Consider the following 22,754-nt stretch of genomic DNA (forward strand, 5'->3'; position numbering starts at 1 on the left):
CTCCATCGCAGGAGGAGCCGGCAGGGGAAAAAATGGAGCTGATGTGCTGCCTGACCAGGAGCTGCTGCCCTGGCACCCCTACTCATGCCAGCACATTGTGGCCAGGCTCCCCCAGAGAGCAAGGGGATGGGAGCCGAGCTCTTCAGGGTGCCCATCCAGGAGGTGCCCCTGGGGGTGACCTGGTACAGCCCACACATCCCTCCCAGGGGGCTGGCTCACCCGCCCGTGCTGCCGTAAGGTCCCTGCGGCCGCACACGCCAGCAGGCTCTGCTCCACTGCCCCCTGGGGGTCCTGCAGCCATGACAGGTCCTGCAGCTCCTCGGAGCTCAGGAAGCAGGCAAGGGCCCCCAGCCTGTACAGAAAAATCCTGTTAGCACGCAAGGGTGGCCCTGCCAGCACCCATCCCAGCCCTGCTCTGCAGCAAGATCATGGTCCTCGCAGTTGGACCAAGGCCCTGCACCAGCCTGGCTTGGGCATGGCTGTGCCAGCACTGGCATCACGCTCACCTGCGCCCCGGCTCGGGGATGGCTGCACGGCTCCTGTTCGCCAGGCTGCCTGCCACGTGGCGGCCCTGCACCAGCCCCAGCTGCAGCAGCTGCCAGGCGTCCCCCAGCCCCCAGATCTGGGCAGACAGAAGGGGAGACTTGGCTCAGGCCTCCTGACCAGACCCGGGACTCCCAGCCAGGGCTGTGGGTTCAGCATGCGGGGTCAAGAAAGGGCTGTAGGGTTCCCAGCCAGGGGGGTGCAGGATCAGGGGTACAGGGTTGGGCAGGGTGCAATTCCCAGCTCGGGGGCGCAGGGATCCCCGCCTGCCATGGGCAGGGCCAGGGGGTGCAGGGGTCCCTGGGTGCAGGGTTGCGATCCCCGCCCGCCGTGGGGTGAGGGTGCGCTGGCTGGGCAGAGCAGCTTGTGTGAGGGCCCAGGGCTCGCATCCCACCTGCTGGGGTGTGAGCTGCAGGAAGCAGCGCAGCGGCAAGTGGGGCAGCAGTGGCAGGACAGCACGGAGGAAGTCGAGGGGCCACGTGGGCACAGCCCCGAGGAAGGGGGCCTGCAGCAGGCGCCTGGCAAAGGCGGCCTTCTGCCCCCGCGTCAGGCGAGCACTGTGAGCTTGCAGGGCAGCGAGGCTGTGGGGACAGAGCGCCGGGGCACAGCTGCAGAGAGTCCTCCGAAGCCCACGCCAAACCTGCACCCACCTCAAAGAGCACCCCAGAGACCATCACCAAGCATGTGCCCCGCAGAGCCCGGGACCCAGGGGTACTTAGGGGCCTTCTGCATGGCTATTGCATGGCCTGCTTGGGCTGGGGCTCTGCAGGCAACAGCAGTGCAAGGCACAGGCCGGAGCTGGCCACACCATGTGTGCAGGCAGCCCAGGCACCCGGCGCTGCTTACACACTCTCGTTGGCCAGGAGGGCTGGCGGGAGCCTCGCAATGTCGGACACAGCCATGAAGGGGATGAACTGTGACAGACTGACAAACAGCTGTGGGGTGAGACGGGGCAACCTGCGAAGCAGCAGCACGGCCAGCGACTTCATTGCCTCCTCCCCAGACACGGGTGATGGCACCTGCAAAGCTGTGTGAGCCCCAGCTCTGGCAGGACACAGCCCCAAGCAACCAGCACAGGCCTAGTGCCACCCAGCTGTGCCCCCGGAGAGCACCCCCTGGCATGGGCTCTGGACCTCTGCGCCTGGGCTCTGCACACACACACCCCGTGCATGGGCTCTGCACCCCTGTGCCTGGGCTCTGCACACACACACCCCGTGCATGGGCTCTGCACCCCTGTGCCTGGGCTCTGCACACACACACCCCGTGCATGGGCTCTGCACCCCTGTGCCTGGGCTCTGCACACACACACCCCGTGCATGGGCTCTGCACCCCTGTGCCTGGGCTCTGCACACACACACCCTGTGCATGGGCTCTGCAACCCCTCACACGTGGGAGCTCTGAACTCCAGTGAGCACAGACCCCGCACCTGCCCTGTGCAGGGTCTGCGCCCCTGTGTGTGGGCCATATCCCCCACATGCTGTGCACCCCCCATACGCGGGCTCTTCCCCCTCATCACGCAGGCTCTGCAACCACCGCACATGGGCTCTGGACACCCTTCCCCATCCCAGCCCCTCTAACCACCTCCCTGCGCAGCCAGTGCCAGGAGCGGTGCAGCAGGGCCAGGAAGCGTTGCACAGCCTCGGGCCCTGCCGCGAGCAGCAGTCCCTGGAAGCTCTCCTCTGGCATCTGCAGGTACTCCTGCGGGGAGGCCATAGCTCAGCGCAGCCAGCAGCAGGGAACCAGGCCACGGGAGCACAGGGAGCAGGCAGGCCCTGTGCTCCGCAGGATCCTGTGTGGGCCGGGAGCCAACCCAGCCGGGGCAGGCAGTACCTGCATCAGGATCTCCAAGGCAGGAGCACCCTCGCTGTCCTGGAGCAGGTCCCAGAGCACAGCCTGCAGGAGTGAGCAGAACTGCACTGCCAGTCCTGGCCCAGACCTTCCCACAGAGCTCTTGCAGATCTGAGGCAGCCTTGCTGCACGGAAGCTAACCCAGGGGCAAGGGGGGGTGGCTTTGTCCTGAGCCGCAGCCCTGACACCCCAATCCAGGACCAGCCATTCCCAGCTGCTGGTGGCTGAGCACAGCACATGCGCCAGTCCTGCTCCCACCACAGCTGGCACTGGACAGGGACCCTGGGACTGGGGGCTGCACCCTGGCCAAACCCTGCAGCTGGTGGGAGGGCTACCCAGGTCTGGCACCCCGACCCCTGCCCTGCACCCCGGAAGGCCCTTGCTCGCCGCCCCAGCAACTGCCCAACTCACGCTAAAGCAGCTCAGCAGCTCCCTCTTGGCAGAGGCCTTGTGCTCCCGCCCCAGGTACTGCCCCACGGCTCGCAGGATGCCTGCAGATGCATTCGCCCCAAGCAAGCCCCAGAAGGAGGTGTTGTCCAGGAGGCTGGAGAGGAGGATGGCCTCGCTCAGCTGCTCGCCAGCCACCTGCCCACCTTCCTCTCTTCCGGAGAGGGCCAGGCTGCGGTCAAGCAGGCGCAAGAGGTAGTTCACGTGAGGGGCCCAGCCTGGGGCCTCCTCCTGGCATCGTGGGAGCTGCGAGGCCAGCCCCAGCAGGTAGGCGGCTGGGTTCGGGCAGAGCTCCGCAGCATCCAGCCTGAGCGGCAGGGGGAGGAGCGCCAGGAGCTGCTGCAGCAGGCAGCGTCCCCCGGGCAAGGTGCCCTGACAGGGCACCCCAACTGCGGGCTGGGGATGCCCCAGCAGCTGCAGGAGGGAGGCATTGGTGCACACCAGCTCCTGGTAGCAGCTGGGACTCACAGTCCTGCACAGCTCCAAGAGGCCAGCGTTCCCCTGTGCCCACAGGCTCTGGCCCCCAAAGGAGCAGGGGTCTGCGCCCCCAGGCTCTGAAGCGCTGGGCGTCTGTGCCTGGGGCTGGGGCCCGCCGCACAGCTGGGAGAGCCAGGCCCAGAGGTCGGTGGGCAGTAACTCACGGCTCCTGCTGCTGCAGAGCCGGGCGCCCCAGAGCATGCGGCTTCCCAGGAAGCAGCTCCAGGCGTCCTCCCAGCGTGCACCCAGTGGGCAGGCGCTGCGGCTGGGGGGCCAGGCCCCAGCCAGGCCCCAGGCCAGCTCGGCACAGAGCTGCTCCAGCAGGACCTGCTGGGGCCCGGGGGTCTCCCTCAAGGAGGTGTTGCTGCAGACGGTGCTGTTGAACTGGGCAGGGTAGTGCTCCTGGCAGGCCCGGGCCCATGCTGAGCCCGCCTCGCCTGCAGAGAGGTACCAGGCTGGGTTGTAGCAGGCAGCCCCCAGGTCCCCCAGGTGCTGGCCAGAGCCCCTGGAGCTGTTGAAGAGGTTGCAGTAGAGGTAGACCGTGAAGTTGGAGACGCCCGGCAGCCCGGGGACGCTGTCATTGCACACAGCCTCCAGAACAGGGGGCAGGAGCGAGGGCTGGCCCTGGGGCATGGCAGCTGCTGCCCGGGGAACAGGCTGGAGGCAGCTGGGGAGGGGTGGCGGAGCGGGGAGCACCCCAGCCGCGAAGCCCAGGCTCCGAGCATCCCAGCTGAGGTTGTGATGGAAGCCCCTGGAGAGCAGAGACCAGATCAGTGGCCGTGCTGGCTGGGGCAGCCCCAGCACCCCTCTCCAACTTAGCTGCCCACTGCAGCCCTGCCTGCTCCGGAGGAACCCCTTGTCTGCGGCCCAGGTGCCCGTGCTGCCCGCCCCATCCCACCCCACTGCCAGGACGCCCAGCACGGCTCATGGCCCCGCCCGGCCCATCCCGCCCGCCCCCGGCCGGGACGCGGGTCCGGAGCCGCCCCGGCACAGCAGCCCCGCACCCTCAGGCCGTGCCCTGCGGCGAGCTTCTCCAGCCCCGGCCCGCAGCCCACCCCCGCGAGCCTCGGGCGGCCCCAGCGACCCGCGGGGCGGGGGCCGGGCTCCCCGGGAGCGGCGGGGCCGTGCGGTGGGAGCGGCAGGGCCGTGCGGCGGCCCGACTAACCAGAGCAGCAGCTGCGGCAGCGTCCCTGCGGGCGAGCGCGGCCGTCAGGCGGCGGCGGGGCACCGGGGAGCGGGGAGCGGGGCCGGGGGCCGGCGGCGCCGCTCACCTGCGCAGCGCCCGTCGCTGTCAGTGCGCGGGGCCCCCAGCGCCCGCGCCGCGTCCCGCAGCAGGGCGTCCCGCAGCCCCGGCGCGCGGCTCCGGAGGGGCCCGCACGGCCCGGGACCCACGCCTCGCTCCTCCGCTCCGGCCCGGCCCGCCGGCAGCTCCCAGCGCGGCCGGGTCGCGGCGGGGGGCCTCCCGCCGGCGCGGCCCCGCAGCCCACGGGGGAGGCCGAGGAGCGCGGCCCGGCGCCGGCTGCCCCGCGGCGGGAGCGGCAGCCGCACCGGCCCCCGCGGCTCGCCCGCCAACCGCGGGCCGAGCGGGAGGCTGGAGGGCTCGTCCGCGCCCCCCCGGGCGCGCTGCGGGGTCGTGGCAGCCCTGCTCGCCGGCGGGGCCCCCGCGGCCTCCAGCCCCTCCAGCGGGCTCTGCCTGGGGGCTGGCGTCCCCCCGCGCCGCCGGGCTCCGGCTTGTGGGACAGCCGGGATGGTGCCGCTCGGTCGCAGTCCGGCCCGGGCCTGGAGGACGGGCACGAGGTGTCGGGCCGCGGCACGGCTCCCTCCCGAGGCAGCTCCTGCGGGGCAGGGCCCAGCTGTCCGGCATGCCGCACGGCACGGTCCCCGCCAGCCGCCCCCCGGCCTGGCCAGCTGCCCCTGCAGCCCTGCGCGAGAGGCCGCATCCCTCGGGGGGCCTGCGAGCACCGCCCCCCGCGCACACACGTGCGGACCCTGCTCTTTGGGACCCCTCCAGCTCTCTGCACAGTTCCACAGCATGTCACCACCTGAGACCACCACCCACATTTCCAGAGCTGGCAGAACACATTGCAGGGGACCGGCCCGGCCCTCGTATGCAGGGCAGCCCACGCCCCGGGAGTGGGCTCTCTGCCTTAGGAGTTGTGCCCCGCTGCCACACAAGGGCCCGGGGCTGAGAGAGTGGGACAGACCCTCAGGCGTGGCTCCATCACAGCGGGGTCTGCAGTCCCAGGGGATCATGCTCACTCACCGGAGCTGGGGTGCCGCAGCAATAGCAGGAGCAGCATCCCAAAGCTGGGAAGGGAAGCAGCCATTCCTGCGTCCTGCAGCTGGCAGGAGTGAGTGAGAGGGACAGATGGACAAGGCCGCACACAGCCTGCACCAGCAGGTGCCCATGTAGCCTGGCTCCAGCCCCTGCCACTCTTGCATTCTCTGTGGGTCCCAACCCTCCCCTGACAGAGGCAGCCCCAAAGACCGCCGAGATAGAGCTGTGCCACAGCCCCTGCCCCAGCCCCTGCCCTGCCCCAGCCCCTGCCCAGCCCCTGCCCAACCCCTGCCCAACCCCTGCCCCAGCCCCTGCCCTGCCCAGCCCCTGCCCCAGCCCCTGCCCCAGCCCCTGCCCTGCCCAGCCCCAGCCCCAGCCCCAGCCCCAGCCCCAGCCCCAGCCCCTGCCCTGCCCAGCCCCTGCCCCAGCTCCAGCCCCTGCCCAGCCCCAGCCCCGCCCCTGCCCCTGCTCCAGCTCCTGCCCAGCCCCTGCTCCTGCCCCTGCCCCTGCCCCTGCCCGCTCACGCCGCTTCTGCCGCCGGGGCTGGAAGCGCCTGGTGCGGCTGGACTGGCTCCCGCAGGCCTCGGCTCGGGGCTGTAACCCGAGGCCGCCGCTGGCCCCGCCGCCGCAGGCGGTGCCGAGCTCTTGCATTATTGATGCCGGGAACCCGGCGGGGGCGGGGGCAGCCGGGCTGCGGGGCACTGCCGAGGGCAGCCTGGCCGGCTGGGCCGGCTGCGGGAGCAGCTCCCGCGCCGGGTCTCCCCGGCGCAAAGGCGGCGGGCCCCGCGGGGTTGACCGGAGCGGGACGGCCCCCCCGGCCCCCCTCCGCCGGCGGCGGTCCCGGAGCGGTCGGCGGCGCCCCCTGCCGGCCCCGGGGCGCGTCGGGCCGGGGCGCGCCGGCGCAGAGTAACGGGACGAGCGGCGAGCAGGCTCTGAGCTGGCGGTGCCCGTTTAACTGGAGGCGGCGGGCGGGGGGCGGGCGGCTCCCGGTGGGTCGTACAGCTCTTCCCAGGCGATGGTCCCGGTGCCGATGCCGAGCCGGTCCTGCAGTCGCGCCAGCGCCAGCTCTGCGGGGAGCGGCGGGGCTGTCAGGGCCGGGCAGGGCGAGTCCCGCTCGGCGAGCAGGTGGCCGCGGGACCGCTCCGCACTCACCGGTCCGGGCCTGCAGCGCTTCCCGGCGCTCGGTCAGGCTCCCTGTGGAGGTGCCGCTGCCAGCCCGCTGTGGGGCACCACCTGCGTGTCCGGCCGGCGGCCGCACAACCCGCCCTGCAAACCAGCCTCCGCTTCGCCCTGCCGCAGTCTCGCCCCAGCATGCGGCGCAAGCGGCCTAGATGCGGCTCATGGCCTAGATGGCGGCTCACGGCCTAGACAGGTGCACTCTTCGCTGGGTAAAAAACTGGCTGGACGGCCGAGCCCAGAGAGTTGTGGTCAACGGAGTTAAATCCAGTTGGTGGCCGGTCACGAGCGGTGTTCCCCAGGGCTCAGTTTTGGGGCTGGTCCTGTTCAATATCTTTATCAACGATCTGGACGAGGGGATCAAGTGCTCCCTCAGTCAGTCTGCAGACGACACCAAGTTGGGTGGGAGTGTTGATCTGCTGGAGGGTAGGAAGGCTCTGCAGAGGGACCTGGACAGGCTGGATCGATGGGCCGAGGCCAACTGTATGAGGTTCAACAAGGCCAAGTGCCGGGTCCTGCACTTGGGTCACAACAACCCCATGCAACGCTACAGGCTTGGGGAAGAGTGGCTGGAAAGCTGCCCGGAGGAAAAGGACCTGGGGGTGCTGATTGACAGCCGGCTGAACATGAGCCGGCAGTGTGCTCAGGTGGCCAAGGTGGCCAACGGCATCCTGGCCTGTATTAGGAATAGTGTGGCCAGCAGGAGCAGGGAGGTGATCGTGCCCCTGTACTGGGCACTGGTGAGGCCGCACCTCGAATCCTGTGTTCAGTTTTGGGCCCCTCACTACAAGAAGGACATTGAGGTGCTGGAGCATGTCCAGAGGAGGGCAACGAAGCTGGTGAAGGGCCTGGAGCACAAGTCTGATGGGGAGCGGCTGAGGGAACTGGGACTGTTTAGCCTGGAGAAGAGGAGGCTGAGGGAAGACCTCATCGTGCTCTACAACTACCTGAAAGGAGGCTGTAGCGAGATGGGTGTTGGTCTCTTCTCCCAAGTAACAAGTGATAGGACGAGAGAAATGGCCTCAAGTTGCGCCAAGGGAGGTTTAGATTGGACATTAGGAGAAATTTCTTTACTGAAAGAGTGATCAGGCCTTGGAACAGGCTGCCCAGGGAAGTGGTGGAGTCACCATCCCTGGAAGTATTTAAAAGACGTGTAGATGAGGCCCTTAGGGACATGGTGTAGTGGGCATAGTGTGTTGGGTTGACGGTTGGACACGATGATCTTAGAGGTCTTTTCCAACCTTAATGATTCTATGATTCTATGATTCTATGACCCCCCGTTACCGAGGCCCGCCCAGCCATCCCCTGCTCGGGGCGTGGGGCTCTGCGGCTCATCAGACTCACCGGCCTCGGCCAGGAAGATATCACTGACGAGCTTTGTTGGCGGCGTGAGTTTGGAGCTCCTCTCACAGGGAGCGGAGGCTTCTCTGCCCAGCTCCACCTCTGGGCTCTGTAACCCCCTGCGGGAGGGAAACCCACCGACGCATTGCCTGTCAAACTCCATGGGCAGATGCACTCGCAACGGGGACTCAGAGGTGCGCTGTGCTCTGTGGACACACTGCTCCATGTACCTCGGGTTTCAGGACAAGCTTGGTGCTCATCTCGGTACACTGGCAACAGAGCTCTGCCTTTGAAGAGTGACACCTAAAGCACTGGAAAAGCTGCGAAGTGGCCACCATGAAAAGCTGTTGGGGAACAGCTGCCCACATGAGAAAGAAGTCCCAGAAGAGCTTGGGCCCCAGCGCTTCAGCCCTTCCACACTAATTCATTCTTACAGTTCCTGCTCCTCCCGCCCTGGACAAAGACTGTCCAGGCTGCTGGTACACAGAGCCTGTGTCCTGGCAGAAAGCCAGTCTGATCCACCCCATTCCCAGAGCTTGGCCTCCCCCGTGCCTGGAGGGAGCCTGTGTCCCATGTCCAGTGCTGCTGCTGCTGCATGGCAGATGCTCCCACAAGCCTGCTGTCATCAGGGTGCCTGTGGAGGATACAGTGCAGGAACCAGGATATCGACGTGAGGAGGAAAGCCCGCGGCCCTTGAGGACCTCGATGCGGCTGTACAGGCGTTTCTCTGGGGTGATGGGGGTCTTGGTGCGACTGATGTTGAAACAGAACAGCTGGTGGTGATCAGTGAGCATCACCTTCCTCTGCTTCCAGGGATCTGTGTAGAGATCAAGCAATTCCTGAGAGACTCTGCCTTCTCCTCTGCCCGGCAGGGGTGAGCAGCTGCGCAGCTGGAGGGCACTGAACAAGACCTGGCCAGGCAGCACCCCCCAAACAGAAGCAGATGGGTCGCTGCAGCATGAAGAGGGAAAAAGCCAACTTTGCTGGACAGTTTAGGAGGCTGGGCTCCAATTCCCTTAGCAGGGTATTGATGCTGAGCTAGCACAAGCAACGACACCTGGCTAGGATCAAGCTGGGCTGTGAACGTGCCTTAAATCTACTCATGTACGGCCTTCAGCAGTTGCCCTAGGATGACAGAGCAGAGCTGGTAGCAGGACCCAGGAGTGCCAAGTGCCATCCAAGGCACTTCTCCCACAGCTACCTTGTTCGCACTGCTCTGTGAGCAGACTCAGCCAAGCCTGCGACTGGCTGCTAAGCTGAGATGTGCAGGAACATTAAGAGGTCCTTTTCTGCAGTGGTACCAACAGCAAAGGATGCAGAAGCACAGACTGGGAGAGCATTTTGGAAGTGGACACTACTGCATCCTGCATACACTCCAGCTCCTGTTTGCCAAATTACTGGATGCAGGAGAATAGCCATGCCGCCTCCTCCTGCTCTAGATGAGACCTGAGCAAAGAATGGGCACAGCTGCAAAACACCTTCAGGCTGGGCTGACTTACCATCCTGCAGCAACCCAAGCAGAGCTGTGGGACAGGATGGATTTTATTCTGTCCCTTTCAATCCCACCACAGAGAAGACGTAAAGCTGCTGCTGGCCAAATGCGGGAGCTGAGCATACCTGAAGAGCCCCAAATGGCTAGATTATTGCCCAAAGCCCTGCTTCTTGAGGAGGAAATGGTGCCTGGGGTGAGGGGGGTCATCTCCACACACCCGGGAGCTGTTTGCTGACCACCTGCCCTTCTGCTCAGCTGAGCTCTCACACAACCTCTCCCCGTGTCCTTGGGGAGTGATGCAGAGGCAGGCAGCGGGGTGGAAAGTGCTGCCTGCTCACTGCCAGCCCGGCAGACAAGCAGCTGGTTACCACGGAATTCCGTAATGCTGTGTTGGGGCGTCGCTTGTCTTAGGTCCCGGAGGTGATCCCTCTGGCAGAAGGTCCAAATCCACTTGGAGTGAATGGCCTCAGCGAGGGGAAGAAGCTTCCCTGGGGAGCGTCCTCTGTGCTCTAAACCAGAGGGGAAATGTAGCCGGGTGCAGCGTGCCTGTGCTGGACGTGCCCAGCGGAGCCTTACCGGAGGATCCATGGTTGGGGGCGCTTCTCCTAGCCGCCGCCGTGCGGAGGTTCCTGTTCCAGCAACTGGATCGGGGTGACCTCACAGTGTGGAACAGAGGGAGCTGGAGGAGCCCTGCTCCTCCCACCAGATCCGGGCCGGCAGGGAGGAACCCGGGCGGGCGGCGCTGCTTCCTACTCCCCATAGCACGCCGGGGCCTGGCCCAGGCACGGGGAACAGCAGGGGCTCAGCTGCGCCCGGGGACTTGATCTGCGGCAGTATTTGTCCGTGCAGCTGCTTCATGTGAACAGCCCAACGACGGCCACATCCCAGTGGGCAGCCTCAGCTCCCTGGGGCCTTTGCTTTCGTGTCAGACAGCGGCTCCCCAAAGTTCCCATGCTGTGTCCCCCACGCCCCGGTGCCTGGGTCAGGGTGTGTGGGGTCTGTCAGTCCCAGTATTCTTGACATTACATTCTGAATTCAAACTCGGGAATTCCTGATTCCTCTGACCATTCTCAAACCACTAACAAACAAAATCGTGTGCACAGGCTCTGTGCTGTGGTACTGATGGTGCTGTGAGCCCCGGCTTGTGCAGATCTGATGGGCTGCCCCTGTTCCCTTCCACACTAGCAGCTCAGCTCCCCTGGATCCTGCTTTGCAGCCTTGCTGGAATCGTGGTGGCAGGGCTCTGCTGGGCATCTCCAACGGGTCCTGGGGTCCGGGAGTGGGAGTGCAACGATGCTCTTGCAAGGGGGAAGAAGGCAGCATGAGCAGTTATGAAGGAGCAGTCTTCCCTCCATAGCCTGTGTGGGTTCATTACCTGCGGGAGCTGCTTTTGCATCTCTTTCCATTTCTGTAACCAGCTGGGTCACCCTGCAGGTCCTTTTCCACGCACTGCGGGTGCCCCATCAGCTCCAGTGTCACTGCTGTGCACCCCTGCAGTGCCATGTATTTGGCACCACTGTCCCCTTGTTTCCTGTCCTTTGTTCCTAGATCACCCTCCACGTTTCTCAGGACACCACAAGCACATCAAATATTTCCTCCTTGATTCTTCTTTTCTTCACCTTCCTAAACTTTTGCTAGCCTGGTCTGATTTTGGATCCTTTAGTAGCAATTTCTTTAAGGCAAAAAAAAAAAAAAACAGGTGACTATTTTGTCTCTGTAACAGGGAAGATCAGTTTTTTTCAACCCTGCAGTTTGATGTACTATCTCTAGAGTCTTTTCCATTCCTGGGGGTGTTTGGGGAACTGTAATTCCTCCTGTGCTTTTGGAGAAAGCATGTAGTAGCACGGATTTGGAACTACTGTATGCATCCCAACAAACGAGATAATTAACAGTGGGCAGATTTATGTGGCTCCTAAGTTGTATTCCTCGTACAGGAACAGCACAGGACGATGGTGCTACCAGGGCATGGGGGCAGTGACACGGAAGCAGGGTGTGACTGCTCAGAGCTGGCTGGTGACACCGCGCACTTTGGCGGGTATTCTGAACAGCGAAGAAGGTATTTCTGACTGTTGCAGCCAAGCAGCGGAAGTTGCAAATGCAGACTGATATGATTAAGTGGGAAAGACTCGATCCTGGGTTTGGCTAGGAGCACACAAGTGCTGGAAGCCAGGGGAATGCCGGTCTCCTCCATAATGCAGAGGCGGTGCTCCCGCGGGAGGCTGGGAGCAGCGGCATGTCCTGCAGCCTCGCCGGCGGGCGTGCTGGGCTCTACTCTGCTGCACACCGGCCCGCGCGGTGCCCTGGGCTGAAACACCGCCCGCAGCGCCGCGGGCGCCCCTGACCTACAGGCTGGCGGTGCTTGCCAGACACGGCGGCCACGGCAGGTTTCACAGATAGTGATTAAATGAGCGAAATCCCTTGGAGATGACAATCATTTCGACAGCGGCAGCTCCCGCACCAGGCCCGGCGGGGGCAGGCCACGCGCTCGGCGGGACAGAGCCACCGCTGCGGCGGGACGCGGGGCCGGACGCTGGGACGGGGCGGTGGGAGGGAGCGCAGGGCTGCGCCGTGGATCGGGGACGGAGCCGAGCCCTGACCGCGGGGCGGCCCAGCACGGTCGAGCGGAGCCGGGCCGAGCCGGGCCGGGCCCGGCCGGGCCGAGCCGAGCCGCCCCGAGCCGAGCCGAGCCGCCCCGGGAGCAGCCGGCGCCCGGCGCGGAGCCCGCGGGAGCCCGAGGAGGCCGGTCCCGCCGGCGCCGTGCGCTCCCCCCTCCCCGCTGCGGCCCGAGCGGCGCCGAGACCCGGCGGCCGGGGAAGGGAGAGGCGGGGTCGCTGCAGCTGGCACCGCCCACCCTTGTCGGCAGTCCATTGGCCGGACCTGGTGTGACGCGCGGCACGGCGCCCAACGGAGCGCTGCCACACGGCAGATCCGGCTGGGGAGGTGGGACTTCCGGTCTGCGGCCCCCGGCGCCTGTTCAGCCGCCACCGCTGCCGAGGAGGGAGCCCCGCGCCGCCCCGCCCGCCATGTCCGCGCCTCGGCCGCGGCCCGCCGCGCTGCTGCTGCTGCTCCCGCTCCTCGCCCTCGCCGCCCGCGCCTCCGACGTGGTGGAGCTCAGCGATGCCGACTTCGAGAGCGGCCTGGCCGAGCGCCCGGGGCTGGTGCTCGTGGAGTTCTTCGCGCCCTGGTGAGGGGGCGGGCGGGGGCGGCGGAGCGGGGCCCGGCGGGGCGCCGGGCGGGCGGGGGGCAGGGCCCGGGGAAGGGGCGGGGGCGGGCCGGGGCGCCCCAAGCCGGCCTAACCCCCCCGTCCTCCCAGGTGCGGGCACTGCAAGCGGCTGGCGCCGGAGTACGAGTCGGCGGCGACCAGGCTGAAGGGGATCGTGCCGCTCGTGAAGGTGAGGATCTGCTGCACCAGCTCTTCCCGGGGGCGGTACTGTCCCGGGGGCGGCTTATGGATAGACTTTGGCCAAATTAAAACTTTGCTGTTGCACTTTGCTAACAACGCCTGCTGGTGTGCACATCGGGCGTTTTCCAGGCTCTGTTGGGCTTCGTCTCTTTGAAGATTTAGACGCCAGGGAATGATCTGGAAGCTGAACCTTGCGAGGGCTGCTGCCACTCAGATGGTGTGCAGAGCATAAAATGGGTGTGTGCAAGTGTGTAAAAGAGGGCTCGCCCGAACTGGGTGGAAGAAGCCGCTTTTGAGCTGTGTAATCTAGTCTGAGAACGAGCGTCATACTGTACTTCATGGTATTGTTCCTTGACTTATAAAGTAAGGGTTGCTGTCCAAGAGCTTTCTTTTCCACCAGAAAACTTGTATGGTTTTCTCAAATCGGGGTCTTCCTCTTCCGTTCTAGGAAGTGGCATGGACTCTTGACACCATGGCCTCCTTGTCAGTTGAGGTCAGCCTGTGTTCTTCAGGCGTTGTAGGAACTTTAGGACTGATGAGGTGCTGAGAACAGTTGATACCTGTTAAACCTGTCATTGATTACAAGAATCTACCCTTTCTAGTATTTTTCTGTGTGTGTAGTCTGGCCAAACTTGCAACTACTTAATCTTTCCAGTATTTCCTCAAATATTTTTCTGGGCCTGTCATTACACTCATGCTACCTCCTTCCCCAGTCTTGACTCTCCAACTTTTGGTCTTGTAGATGCTTTGCGGATCCTTACACTTTTTGTGAAAGGAATCCAGCCTTGGTTAAAGACACTCAAGAGCTTTCAGACCCTCTAGACTTCATGTGTGATAATGTGGGCAAGAGCAAAGCCACTTTCTTTTGTGCATACGGGTGGCTAGGTCACTGAGTAGCAATGTTCCTCTTCCTTTAGGTTGACTGTACAGCAAATTCAAACACCTGTAATAAGTATGGAGTCAGTGGATATCCCACCTTAAAGATTTTTCGAGATGGAGAAGAGGCAGGAACCTATGATGGGCCCAGGACAGCAGGTAAGAGCTCATCAGCAAGCATCTGGCTTGCCGAAATGGTGCTGGAAGGCAGACCCATGTATAATAGACTTGTGTCAGGGTTGTTACATGTGTTGAGGGATACAAAGAAGGTTCCCACTTACACACACGCCCACCTCCTTGCCCTTTCCAGAACTCTTTGTGCTGGCAGAGCCCCGGGTGTTTAGTATCCCTTAAAGCTCTCTTTTAAAGGTGAAGGTTTCCACATTACCTTTAACTCCTAGTACCCTGGATGTGCAGTATCTGGAAAATGCTAGAAGGTTCCTATGTGAAGTTGGTGATAGCGCTCCTTCAATTCACATCACATTTATTGTATGGGAGAGGTATATGGATTCTGCAGAAACAACTTTTGTTTTAGGAAGCTTGAAAAATGTCCTGTGGAACTTTGTATTGATCCCTGTAATCGTTTAACTTTTCTTCTAAGATGGGATTGTCAGTCATCTCAAGAAACAGGCGGGACCTGCTTCGGTGGCTCTCAATTCTGTGGCTGATTTTGAGAAATTCATTGGTGATAAAGATGCTTCTGTAGTGGGTGAGTGGATGCAGTGCAGCACTGAAATGAGTGGACGCTTGGCTCTGGGAGATGTCTTGGGGAATATACTGTGAAACGATAAGAGGCTGTATCACAAGCTGTAGCAAGAGAAATTCCAGATAGACATGAGCAAAAACGTTTTTCATAATGAGAACGATAAAGCAGTGGAACGTGTGCCCAAAGGGATTTCGAAACATTCAGTCTGGGAGATTTTCAAAACTCAGTTGAAGAATGCTCTGAGCAACCTGATCTGACTCTCAAGCTGGTCCTGCTTTGAGCAGGAGGTTGCACTTAATCACCTCTGGGGATTCCTTCCAAGCTTTTTTTTTTTTACCCCCCCTCTTCCCCCGCCCCCCCCCCCCCCCGTGGTTCTCTGACTGTCTGTCAGACCTCCTGGCACTATAGTGTATGGTTTTTAAATTTTGTGGCTCTTTTGGCTGGCTGACAACTGGTATCTTTGGATTGCTAGAAAGTACATTCGGGTGCTGTCTTGTGACACAGGTAAGCTGTCAACATCGCATGATTTGATCATGGTTTACAGGTAGTAATAGTAGCTTTCCTTTGTGCAGATCAGGTGCCATCTTACAAGTGTAACTGGATGAGTATTGATCAGCATTCCAAAACTTATTTGTGTTATGTACCATTGGCAGTTGTTATCACTAGTAGTGTCACATGGTTACAAGTGGATGTCGTAGTGCTCAGAGAACAACTGCCTTTTGGCTGAATGACTAAGCTGGGTAGACTCTTGAGTAACTTTCTGCTGGTGGAAGGGAGGGAATATAGAAAGGTTCCAATAAAAATGGGAGAGAAGCTGTCAAAGATGAAGGCCGGAACATGCATTGGAGGACTTAATTCAAAAGTGATCTTTCAGTGCATTGTAGAGATAAATGATGAGGGCTGATTCAACAGTGCCTGCTGCTGATTTAGTTTGGGGTCACCACCTGTCTTTCTGTTGCAGGCTTCTTTGGAGATGCATCTGGCGATGCTTATTCAGAATTCATGAAAGCTGCCAACAACTTAAGAGATAACTACCGTTTTGCACATACCAGTGAGGACCAATTGGTGCAGAAGTATGAGGAAGATGGAGAGTAAGTTGTCTAACACACGGATTTATTGTTATTGAAACATCTGGAACAAATTCATGGATTCCAGCTGTTAACTGGATTCATGTTCTGAACATATCTTAAGGTCTTGTTTCTTCCCTAACTGCCAGTGGCATATCTTTTTTATCTCTTTGGAACTGAGATAGAAAGGTACAAACGGTTGCAGGCTCTGAAGCGTTAGTGTCTGCCTCTGGATGGGAAGTATCTCAACAGAGGTGTTTTGCTTCCCCATTGCTTGTTATGGTGGGGTTTTTGTTTCTCATTGTGGCCTGTCTGAATAATGAAGAAGGGTCTGACAGGTAAATCTAGTACAGTAGTGCCACCAAGAAACTAGACAGCCTTTTTGAAGCTATGAACAGTGAATGGGGGTAGTCACTGGAGATTGGGTTCTTACCTCATCTAGCTGCCATCCTTGGAAACCCAGGGATACTTTAAACTAATTCACAATACCTGCTTCCCCTCAGGGGTATAGTCTTATTCCGTCCTCCACGCCTGACAAACAAGTTTGAGGACAGCTCTGTCAAGTACACAGAAGACAAAATCACCAGTGGAAAGATCAAGAAATTTATCCAGGAGAACATGTGAGTTCTTTAGGTCTTATGGATTACTGGCATTTAATGTTCTTGGGTAGGAAACAAGAGTGTGCTGCATGAAGTCCATTCCTGGGAGGTGATGGGTTCTGGGCAGTGAACCGAAGCTGCTAACATCTGTCTCATTGATAGCTTTGGCATCTGTCCACACATGACTGAAGACAACAAAGACTTGATCCAGGGGAAGGACTTGTTGGTAGCATACTATGATGTGGACTATGAGAAGAATGCGAAGGGCTCCAACTACTGGCGCAACAGGTACACAGTGGCGGGGGTTTAATGGGCTTGTTCCCTGCTTCGGTGCTGTTCCATAGCTCAGTTGACAAAGTTTCTCCTATTGTTCATATGTGAATTATTCTCTCCCAGAAAGCTTCCAGCTGAGTTTCTAATCTGAACTGCTGGGGTGGCTGCTGCCTGCAGAGCCCAAAGCATGCAATGTGTATCCTTTGAAAGCCCACCTGCTTGCTTTTGGATCCCTAGTCCTTAGACCTTAAGCACAAACTTCCTTACTGGTGTTGTGTGGGATTCTGTGCTTTCCCCAGTGCCTGAGACCATGGTGGTCATGCTGATGGATGGAGGATGAATGCACACAACATTTGCACAGGCCTCATTCACAATAGACACAAGCTTACTCGTCTGCTTCTCAACACCATTTCCATAGGACTTGCCTATGCAGAACACATCACGCCATTGAAGTCCTTGTCCAGTGTGCATTTCAACTTGAAGGGTGTTATGTCATGTAGAAGATGATATTCCAAGGAATAATGTTTTGTGTTTTTTGTTTTTCCCCTCAGAGTTATGATGATTGCAAAGAAGTTCTTAGATGCTGGCCACAAACTGTCTTTTGCTGTTGCTAGTCGGAAAACCTTTGGCCATGAGCTTTCGGAGTTTGGTCTAGACAGCAGCGTGGGTGAGGCTCCGGTTGTTGCCATCAGAACTGCTAAAGGAAATAAATATGTCATGCAGGAAGAATTCTCGTAAGTTTTTGAACTTAACATGTTGCCTCTCGCTTGATGGACTTTGGTCTGGGGGTCTCTGACCAGATCATACTTTGTTAGCTTGGAGGAAACGGGAAAGCTGGATGTTCCAGCTGGAAGAAATGATTGCTGGGTCAAAATGGCTCCTACTCGTGTGTTTTCCTGCCCTCTAGAGAGCTTGAGGCCCCTCTGTTTATACAAAGGTAGATAATCTAATTCAAGATATTTAAGTGTCTGGTTAGGAACTAAGATGCATTAAAGGGCACAGGAAGTAGTTGTACCTTTCTTCTTGAAAAAAGAAACTTAAGAGTGCTGGAAGGCCTAAAACTTAGAATGGAATGTGCATCCAGCCTTCTGTCAAAACTCTTGAGGGCATCTTTGCACTTGCTCTGGGGTCATCTAAGCCAGGCACAGACTGGTGCTCTGGGAGATGCAGGTGGCATCTGTTCTGTGGGTGGAAGGAGCTTAAATCAGCCTAGAAAGTTTTCCCCTCTCATCCTGTATGTATGATGATGGTTGTAAAACGACACTTCCCTTTCAGCCGTGATGGAAAGGCTCTGGAGAGATTCCTGCAAGATTACTTCGATGGAAACTTGAAAAAGTATCTGAAGTCGGAACCTGTCCCTGAAAGCAATGATGGCCCTGTGAAGGTGAGTGCTGTATCACACATAGCAGCAGCTCCTACCAGCAGGTGAAGAAACACTGTTCAGCAGCAGCTTCTAGTTATGCATACGCCAGTGTCCCGTGCTGCATTGTGGTGTCTTGAGAAGGCTCTGTTGTGATAGACGGAAGAAGAATTCACTCCCTTGTTGAATTGCAGTTTTCTGAGCCAAGGGAGAAATGCAGCTTGCAGTTTTGATTCCAGTTTGTTCTTTCAGTATAATAACTGCTGCTTGAGCACGCTAGTGATGTGCTCTACAAGTGCAGGATCATCCAAATTTACAGGGATTATGTGAAGGCCTACTGTTTTGGCTTGCGCTCCCTCATGGCATGGCTTTCAAGTTGGTCATGACTGCACTATTTCTAAGGAGTTATGTGTTCATCTCATCACTGGCGGGGTGGTGGTGGTATAACTCCTGCCTTTCATCCCTCCCAGTAAATTCTGCCCTGAATGAAAGCGTTCTATGGCATGGCTTTATGGTGAAGGCCTTAAGAGCAGTGGAAGTCATTGCTTGTTTGTGTGTGGATGGGGATGGCCTCAGCCAGTCTTGCTAAACTGATTCCTCAGCCTGGAACTTGCTGGGATTAAAAAGAAATGATTTTGTCTTCCTCCTGTGAGGATACCAGATGCAAACCTCACTTGCAGGTAGTGCTGGTACCTTATGACAGGTTTTTACCTGCAAGTTGAGGATGTTAGAGCTTGGTGAAGAGTTGTGTGTTTGGTGATTTTGCTGCTTGCTGTGTAGACACAGCGTGACTCTTACTGCTTACCCTGGGAGGTCCAGGCTTTCTTGGGCAGAGTGTATGGAGCATGTCATGTTACAGGCTCATGCTTGATTGAGAAAAAACTAACTAGTATGATCAAACATTACCAGGTGGTGGTTGCTGAGAACTTTGATGAAATTGTTAATGCAGAAGACAAAGATGTCCTGATAGAGTTTTATGCACCCTGGTGTGGCCATTGCAAGAATCTGGAGCCCAAATACAAAGAATTGGGGGAGAAGGTAGGTCTGGGATTCTGTTGCAAACACACACTAGAATTTTGCAGCACTAAACAATCCTGCAGGTTCTGTCTGTCTAGCCTTTATGGTAACGGGGCATAATTGTGCCTTCCTGAGGACTATGAGTTTTGACATTCGCTGGGAATGCAGAAGTACATTACCAGGATCTGGAGTGTGGTAGCAACCACACTAGTAGGTTTAGCCTGCGCCCTTTGCTGTGGCACATAAATATTCCCTGATTCAATGACTGGCCTTAATTGGCAAAGTTTCTTTTTGGGTCTTTTCCCTCTGCATGATTATAGTCCCCCATCTGGTGAAGGATAACACTGCCCTGCACACTTTCACGAGTACATAAATCTGTTCTCCCAGATCTGACCAGCCTTTTGCTGTTTGGCTGTCAGGCACCCCTCCTTCCTGAGCACTGCATATCCTCACAACTCTCTCTCTAGGATTGAAGGTCAGCAGTTGCTCTGGGGTAAGCATTCTCTAGAAGTTATACCAGACCAATTCAGCAGGTACCACTGGGAGGTGTGCGCTGCATACAGCGGACTGAGGAGGGACTTTGTTCCCTGTGCCTCTGTTGAGGCAGAAGAAAACGGCTCAAAAGTAATTTGCTCACCTTTTAGCATACCGTGTGCACTGTCCTCTGACATCACTATCTTAGATGATGTTGATCGGTGAGTTCCTGCTGTTAACTACTATGCATTAGTTACTAATAAGCTTTTTCTACCAACAGCTCAGTAAAGACCCCAATATCGTCATTGCCAAAATGGATGCTACAGCCAATGATGTGCCTTCTCCATATGAAGTCAGAGGGTAGGTCTTACTGTTGTTACACCACCGTGTCAGTGGATGAGCTCAGGCCTCTGTCTCTGACCCACAACCACAACAGAAGAGCTGAAAGAGTCTCCCAGGGAGGATGGGCAGGGGCAATTGGCATGCGATTGTGAGGCATTTGCTTTAGAGTGAAGAAATCAAGAGTGAAAACAAAGGACGTTCATCTGCCTTGCCTCTCTGGGATTCTCGTGTCCTGGCTACGCCTGGAGGCCTGTTTTGCTGAACCCCTTCCTCTGCTTTTGAATCTGCTGTGATTCTGTTCTTGGTAGTGTAAAAACAGAGCTGGGCTCCCTTTTCTGAAAACAGTTTAGCTAGCAAACTTGGACATAGTTGAGCTCAGCCAACTCTGCGGACATGGCCAGGCTTTTGGAGGCCACACCTGTGGGCTTAAGAGCTGCTGAAGTTGTTACCACATTAAATCAGAGGAATGCAGGGTGCGAGTCCCTTCAGTGAGGGCTAGCCTGCTGGTCTGAAAGAAAACAGCACGTTATGAGCTGAGATGTCTCTTCTCTCTCTCCAGCTTCCCCACCATCTATTTTGCTCCAGCTGGAAAGAAGCAGAGTCCAAAGAAGTATGAGGTAAGTCTTTTGCTGCTCTTGCTGCTTTGTAAAGAAATGAAGTAGCATCCAGGTGTCCAAATAATGCTGAGCCTCTCTGGAGTTGCGGGTGGCACTCTGTCCCATTAGTTACCCTGGGAACGCAGCCGGTGGTACCTGCTGGGAATGTTCTGCTGCATGCTGCAGACCCACGGGGGAGAGCTTTGCTTGCAGTCACTTTGGTCTCCTGCCTGGCACCTGAACTCCCCCTCTAGCGAAGGAGAATCCCACAGGGAGTACAAGCACTGCCTTATTGTCTTGTGCTTTCTGCAGGGTGGCAGAGAAGTGAGTGACTTCATTAGCTACTTGAAGCGGGAGGCAACCAACACTCCTGTGCTGCAGGAGGAAGATAAAACCAAGAAATCCAAGAAGAAGGTGAAGGAGGATTTGTAAAGTACCCACTTGCCATCTTGTCAGGATGAGCTCTGTGTGAATTGGGGAAGCACTGGGCAGACTGGGGCCAGTTCTGGGTTGTGGAGAGCCAGTGACCATGTGGGCTGAGGGGACCCAGCTGCTGTATCTAGTTCTGTTTAATTTCCTGCCATCTCTTAGCTGCACTGTTGTGGGGCTGCCCAGACTGGTTTGTTTTGTGGTTTGGGAGGGGGTGGGGTAGGGTTATTTTCTAATTTTTTTTGTACATTTGGAGAAGTGAAACAATAAAATGACCCCCTTAAGACCACGTGTCCCTGTCCTATGGAGACCTGTCAAACCTAACACTACGAAGAGATCCTGCTCTTCGTAGGCAACGACTTCCTACTGTGAGCCTCATTTCCTTCAGCAAGCCTTTAGAAGTCTGTTTCTAGATATTAAGCTCAGCCTTTAGCTTGTTCTCCTTCCTTGGCTGATGAGAGTCCTTCCAGAATGTAGTAGCACCAACTGTCCCAATGTGCTGTGCTTCAGGTGCTATATTTATGCAGATTTTGGGCTTCAGGACTCTGGTCACAAATGCTTTTGCTGTCTGCATGCTGCCTGATAGGGCAGTAGCGCTGCCTCAGTGAGTTTAGAGGTATGTAGTACTTAATGTGACCGTTGGATCTAGACAAGTGCAGGCATACAGAGCAGTCTGGCATAGGGCTTGCTCAGCAGCATACAAGCAGCAGCAGTAAATTAGCTTTTAAGCTGGTGCAAAAATAGTCAAGTGTAGGGAACGAGTGCTACTAACTACATACTCGACCCAAACACAGGTAGGGCCAGTGCTGAGAGTGTTTCTCACAGCCGGTAGGCTTCTCTGTGGCTTGTGTGTGGTTAGGACAGTTAAGACCAGTTAATTGTAAGATCATTACTTCTCTTGGTAGAAAGCAGGCTAGTAGCTTTGGCTTTCTCTTCAGGAGGGAGAGGAATAGGATCCTATGCTGCAGTCGGATGGTGTGGGCTGTGACCAACCATCTCGGGCTCCAGGCAGTCCCACCTTGGCCCAGCATGTGCTGACTAAGAAGGTCAGGAGTGAGACCGTAGGTGAAGAGCGATGGGCTGTTGCCCTGGCTCTTCGAGTTTCTCGGGCTGCACGTGAGTTGAAGTGAGGATCAGCAGACTCAAGGCACTGCTGTGTGGCAGCAGTTGCCATGGTAAGAGCCAGTGCTTGCTTTCTCTGTGGATTCCTCCCGCACAGCTCCAAAGGCTGTGTACCAATTATTTATTGCTGCTGGAATTCTCCAGGTACAGTAGATCATACAACGCTTAGCACATGGTTCTCTGTCTACAGCAGCTATGCAGTACAAGAATTTCTTCCCCAGCTACATCAGTATCTTAAACCACATCTACCTTCTGTACGCTGCTGCTGGCCATCAGGTGCTGTGTCTCCCAGAACAGACATCAAGGCACCTTGGGGTCGGGGCGGGGAGTATGTGTGTGACATTGAGTGGTCTGTGCAGGACCCCTGCAGCTGGCTCAGACTTAAGACAATAGTGCAAGGAACAGGGGAACACAACAGGTCCTACTTCTGACTGCTAATGGCTACCTTCTGTAAAACCAAACTGCCTCCCTAATGGACAGGGTACTGTCCTGCGTCAGGCAAGGGGGCGCCAGGGGAAGCTTTCCTGATCCTCGCTTTGCTCCCTTGTCTGTGACTTCAGACCTGGCAGCTGGGCACTAAGCATGAGTTAAGTTCTTCAGTGGGTTTGGCCCAGAGCCTCTGTCTTGGTAAGCATCAGTGCCGGTGCCCGGACCAGCAGGGGTGAAGTAAGCACAGGCTTGGTTGAAGCAGTGAAGCTTTCTGGCAAGAGGGACAAAGGATGTGAGAAAGGGTGTTGTGCTGGGGAGTGCTGGTGGCTGCCCAGGTAGCCTGTACTGTGTGCTGCAATTAAACTGAGGCTAATGAGGCTTCAGCTGAGGAGAAACGAACATCTGAGGAAGGATGCACTGGTGGCAGCAGGACATTCCTGACCCTTACCCTTAATCTAA

At 58.1% G+C, this 22,754-nt stretch overlaps 1 protein-coding gene across 1 annotated transcript; it reads left to right on the forward strand.

Annotated features, from left to right (window-relative positions):
- The first annotated feature begins 12,537 nt into the window (after positions 1 to 12,537).
- Positions 12,538 to 21,033, forward strand: PDIA3 (protein disulfide isomerase family A member 3). The gene is made up of 13 exons (XM_075159590.1): positions 12,538 to 12,786; positions 12,916 to 12,994; positions 13,923 to 14,040; positions 14,483 to 14,590; positions 15,549 to 15,678; positions 16,158 to 16,274; positions 16,416 to 16,541; positions 17,078 to 17,260; positions 17,802 to 17,910; positions 18,796 to 18,924; positions 19,658 to 19,737; positions 20,279 to 20,336; positions 20,628 to 21,033. The coding sequence occupies exons 1-13, from the start codon at positions 12,626 to 12,628 to the stop codon at positions 20,745 to 20,747; spliced, it is 1,518 nt and encodes a 505-aa protein (XP_075015691.1). The 5' UTR covers positions 12,538 to 12,625; the 3' UTR covers positions 20,748 to 21,033.
- The last annotated feature ends 1,721 nt before the right edge of the window (positions 21,034 to 22,754 follow it).

This window comes from Calonectris borealis, chromosome 11, assembly GCF_964195595.1.
Source record: "Calonectris borealis chromosome 11, bCalBor7.hap1.2, whole genome shotgun sequence".
Lineage (NCBI taxonomy): Eukaryota > Metazoa > Chordata > Aves > Procellariiformes > Procellariidae > Calonectris > Calonectris borealis.

What these genes read in the sequence shown, in the direction of transcription:
- PDIA3 (XM_075159590.1), top strand. Translation starts at nt 12,626, where the DNA reads ATGTCCGCGCCTCGGCCGCGGCCCGCCGCGCTGCTGCTGCTGCTCCCG. An exon ending in GGATCGTGCCGCTCGTGAAG is followed by an intron (nt 12,995 to 13,922) that starts GTGAGGATCTGC and finishes CTCTTCCTTTAG; the next exon opens with GTTGACTGTACAGCAAATTC. An exon ending in TCTCCATATGAAGTCAGAGG is followed by an intron (nt 19,738 to 20,278) that starts GTAGGTCTTACT and finishes CTCTCTCTCCAG; the next exon opens with CTTCCCCACCATCTATTTTG.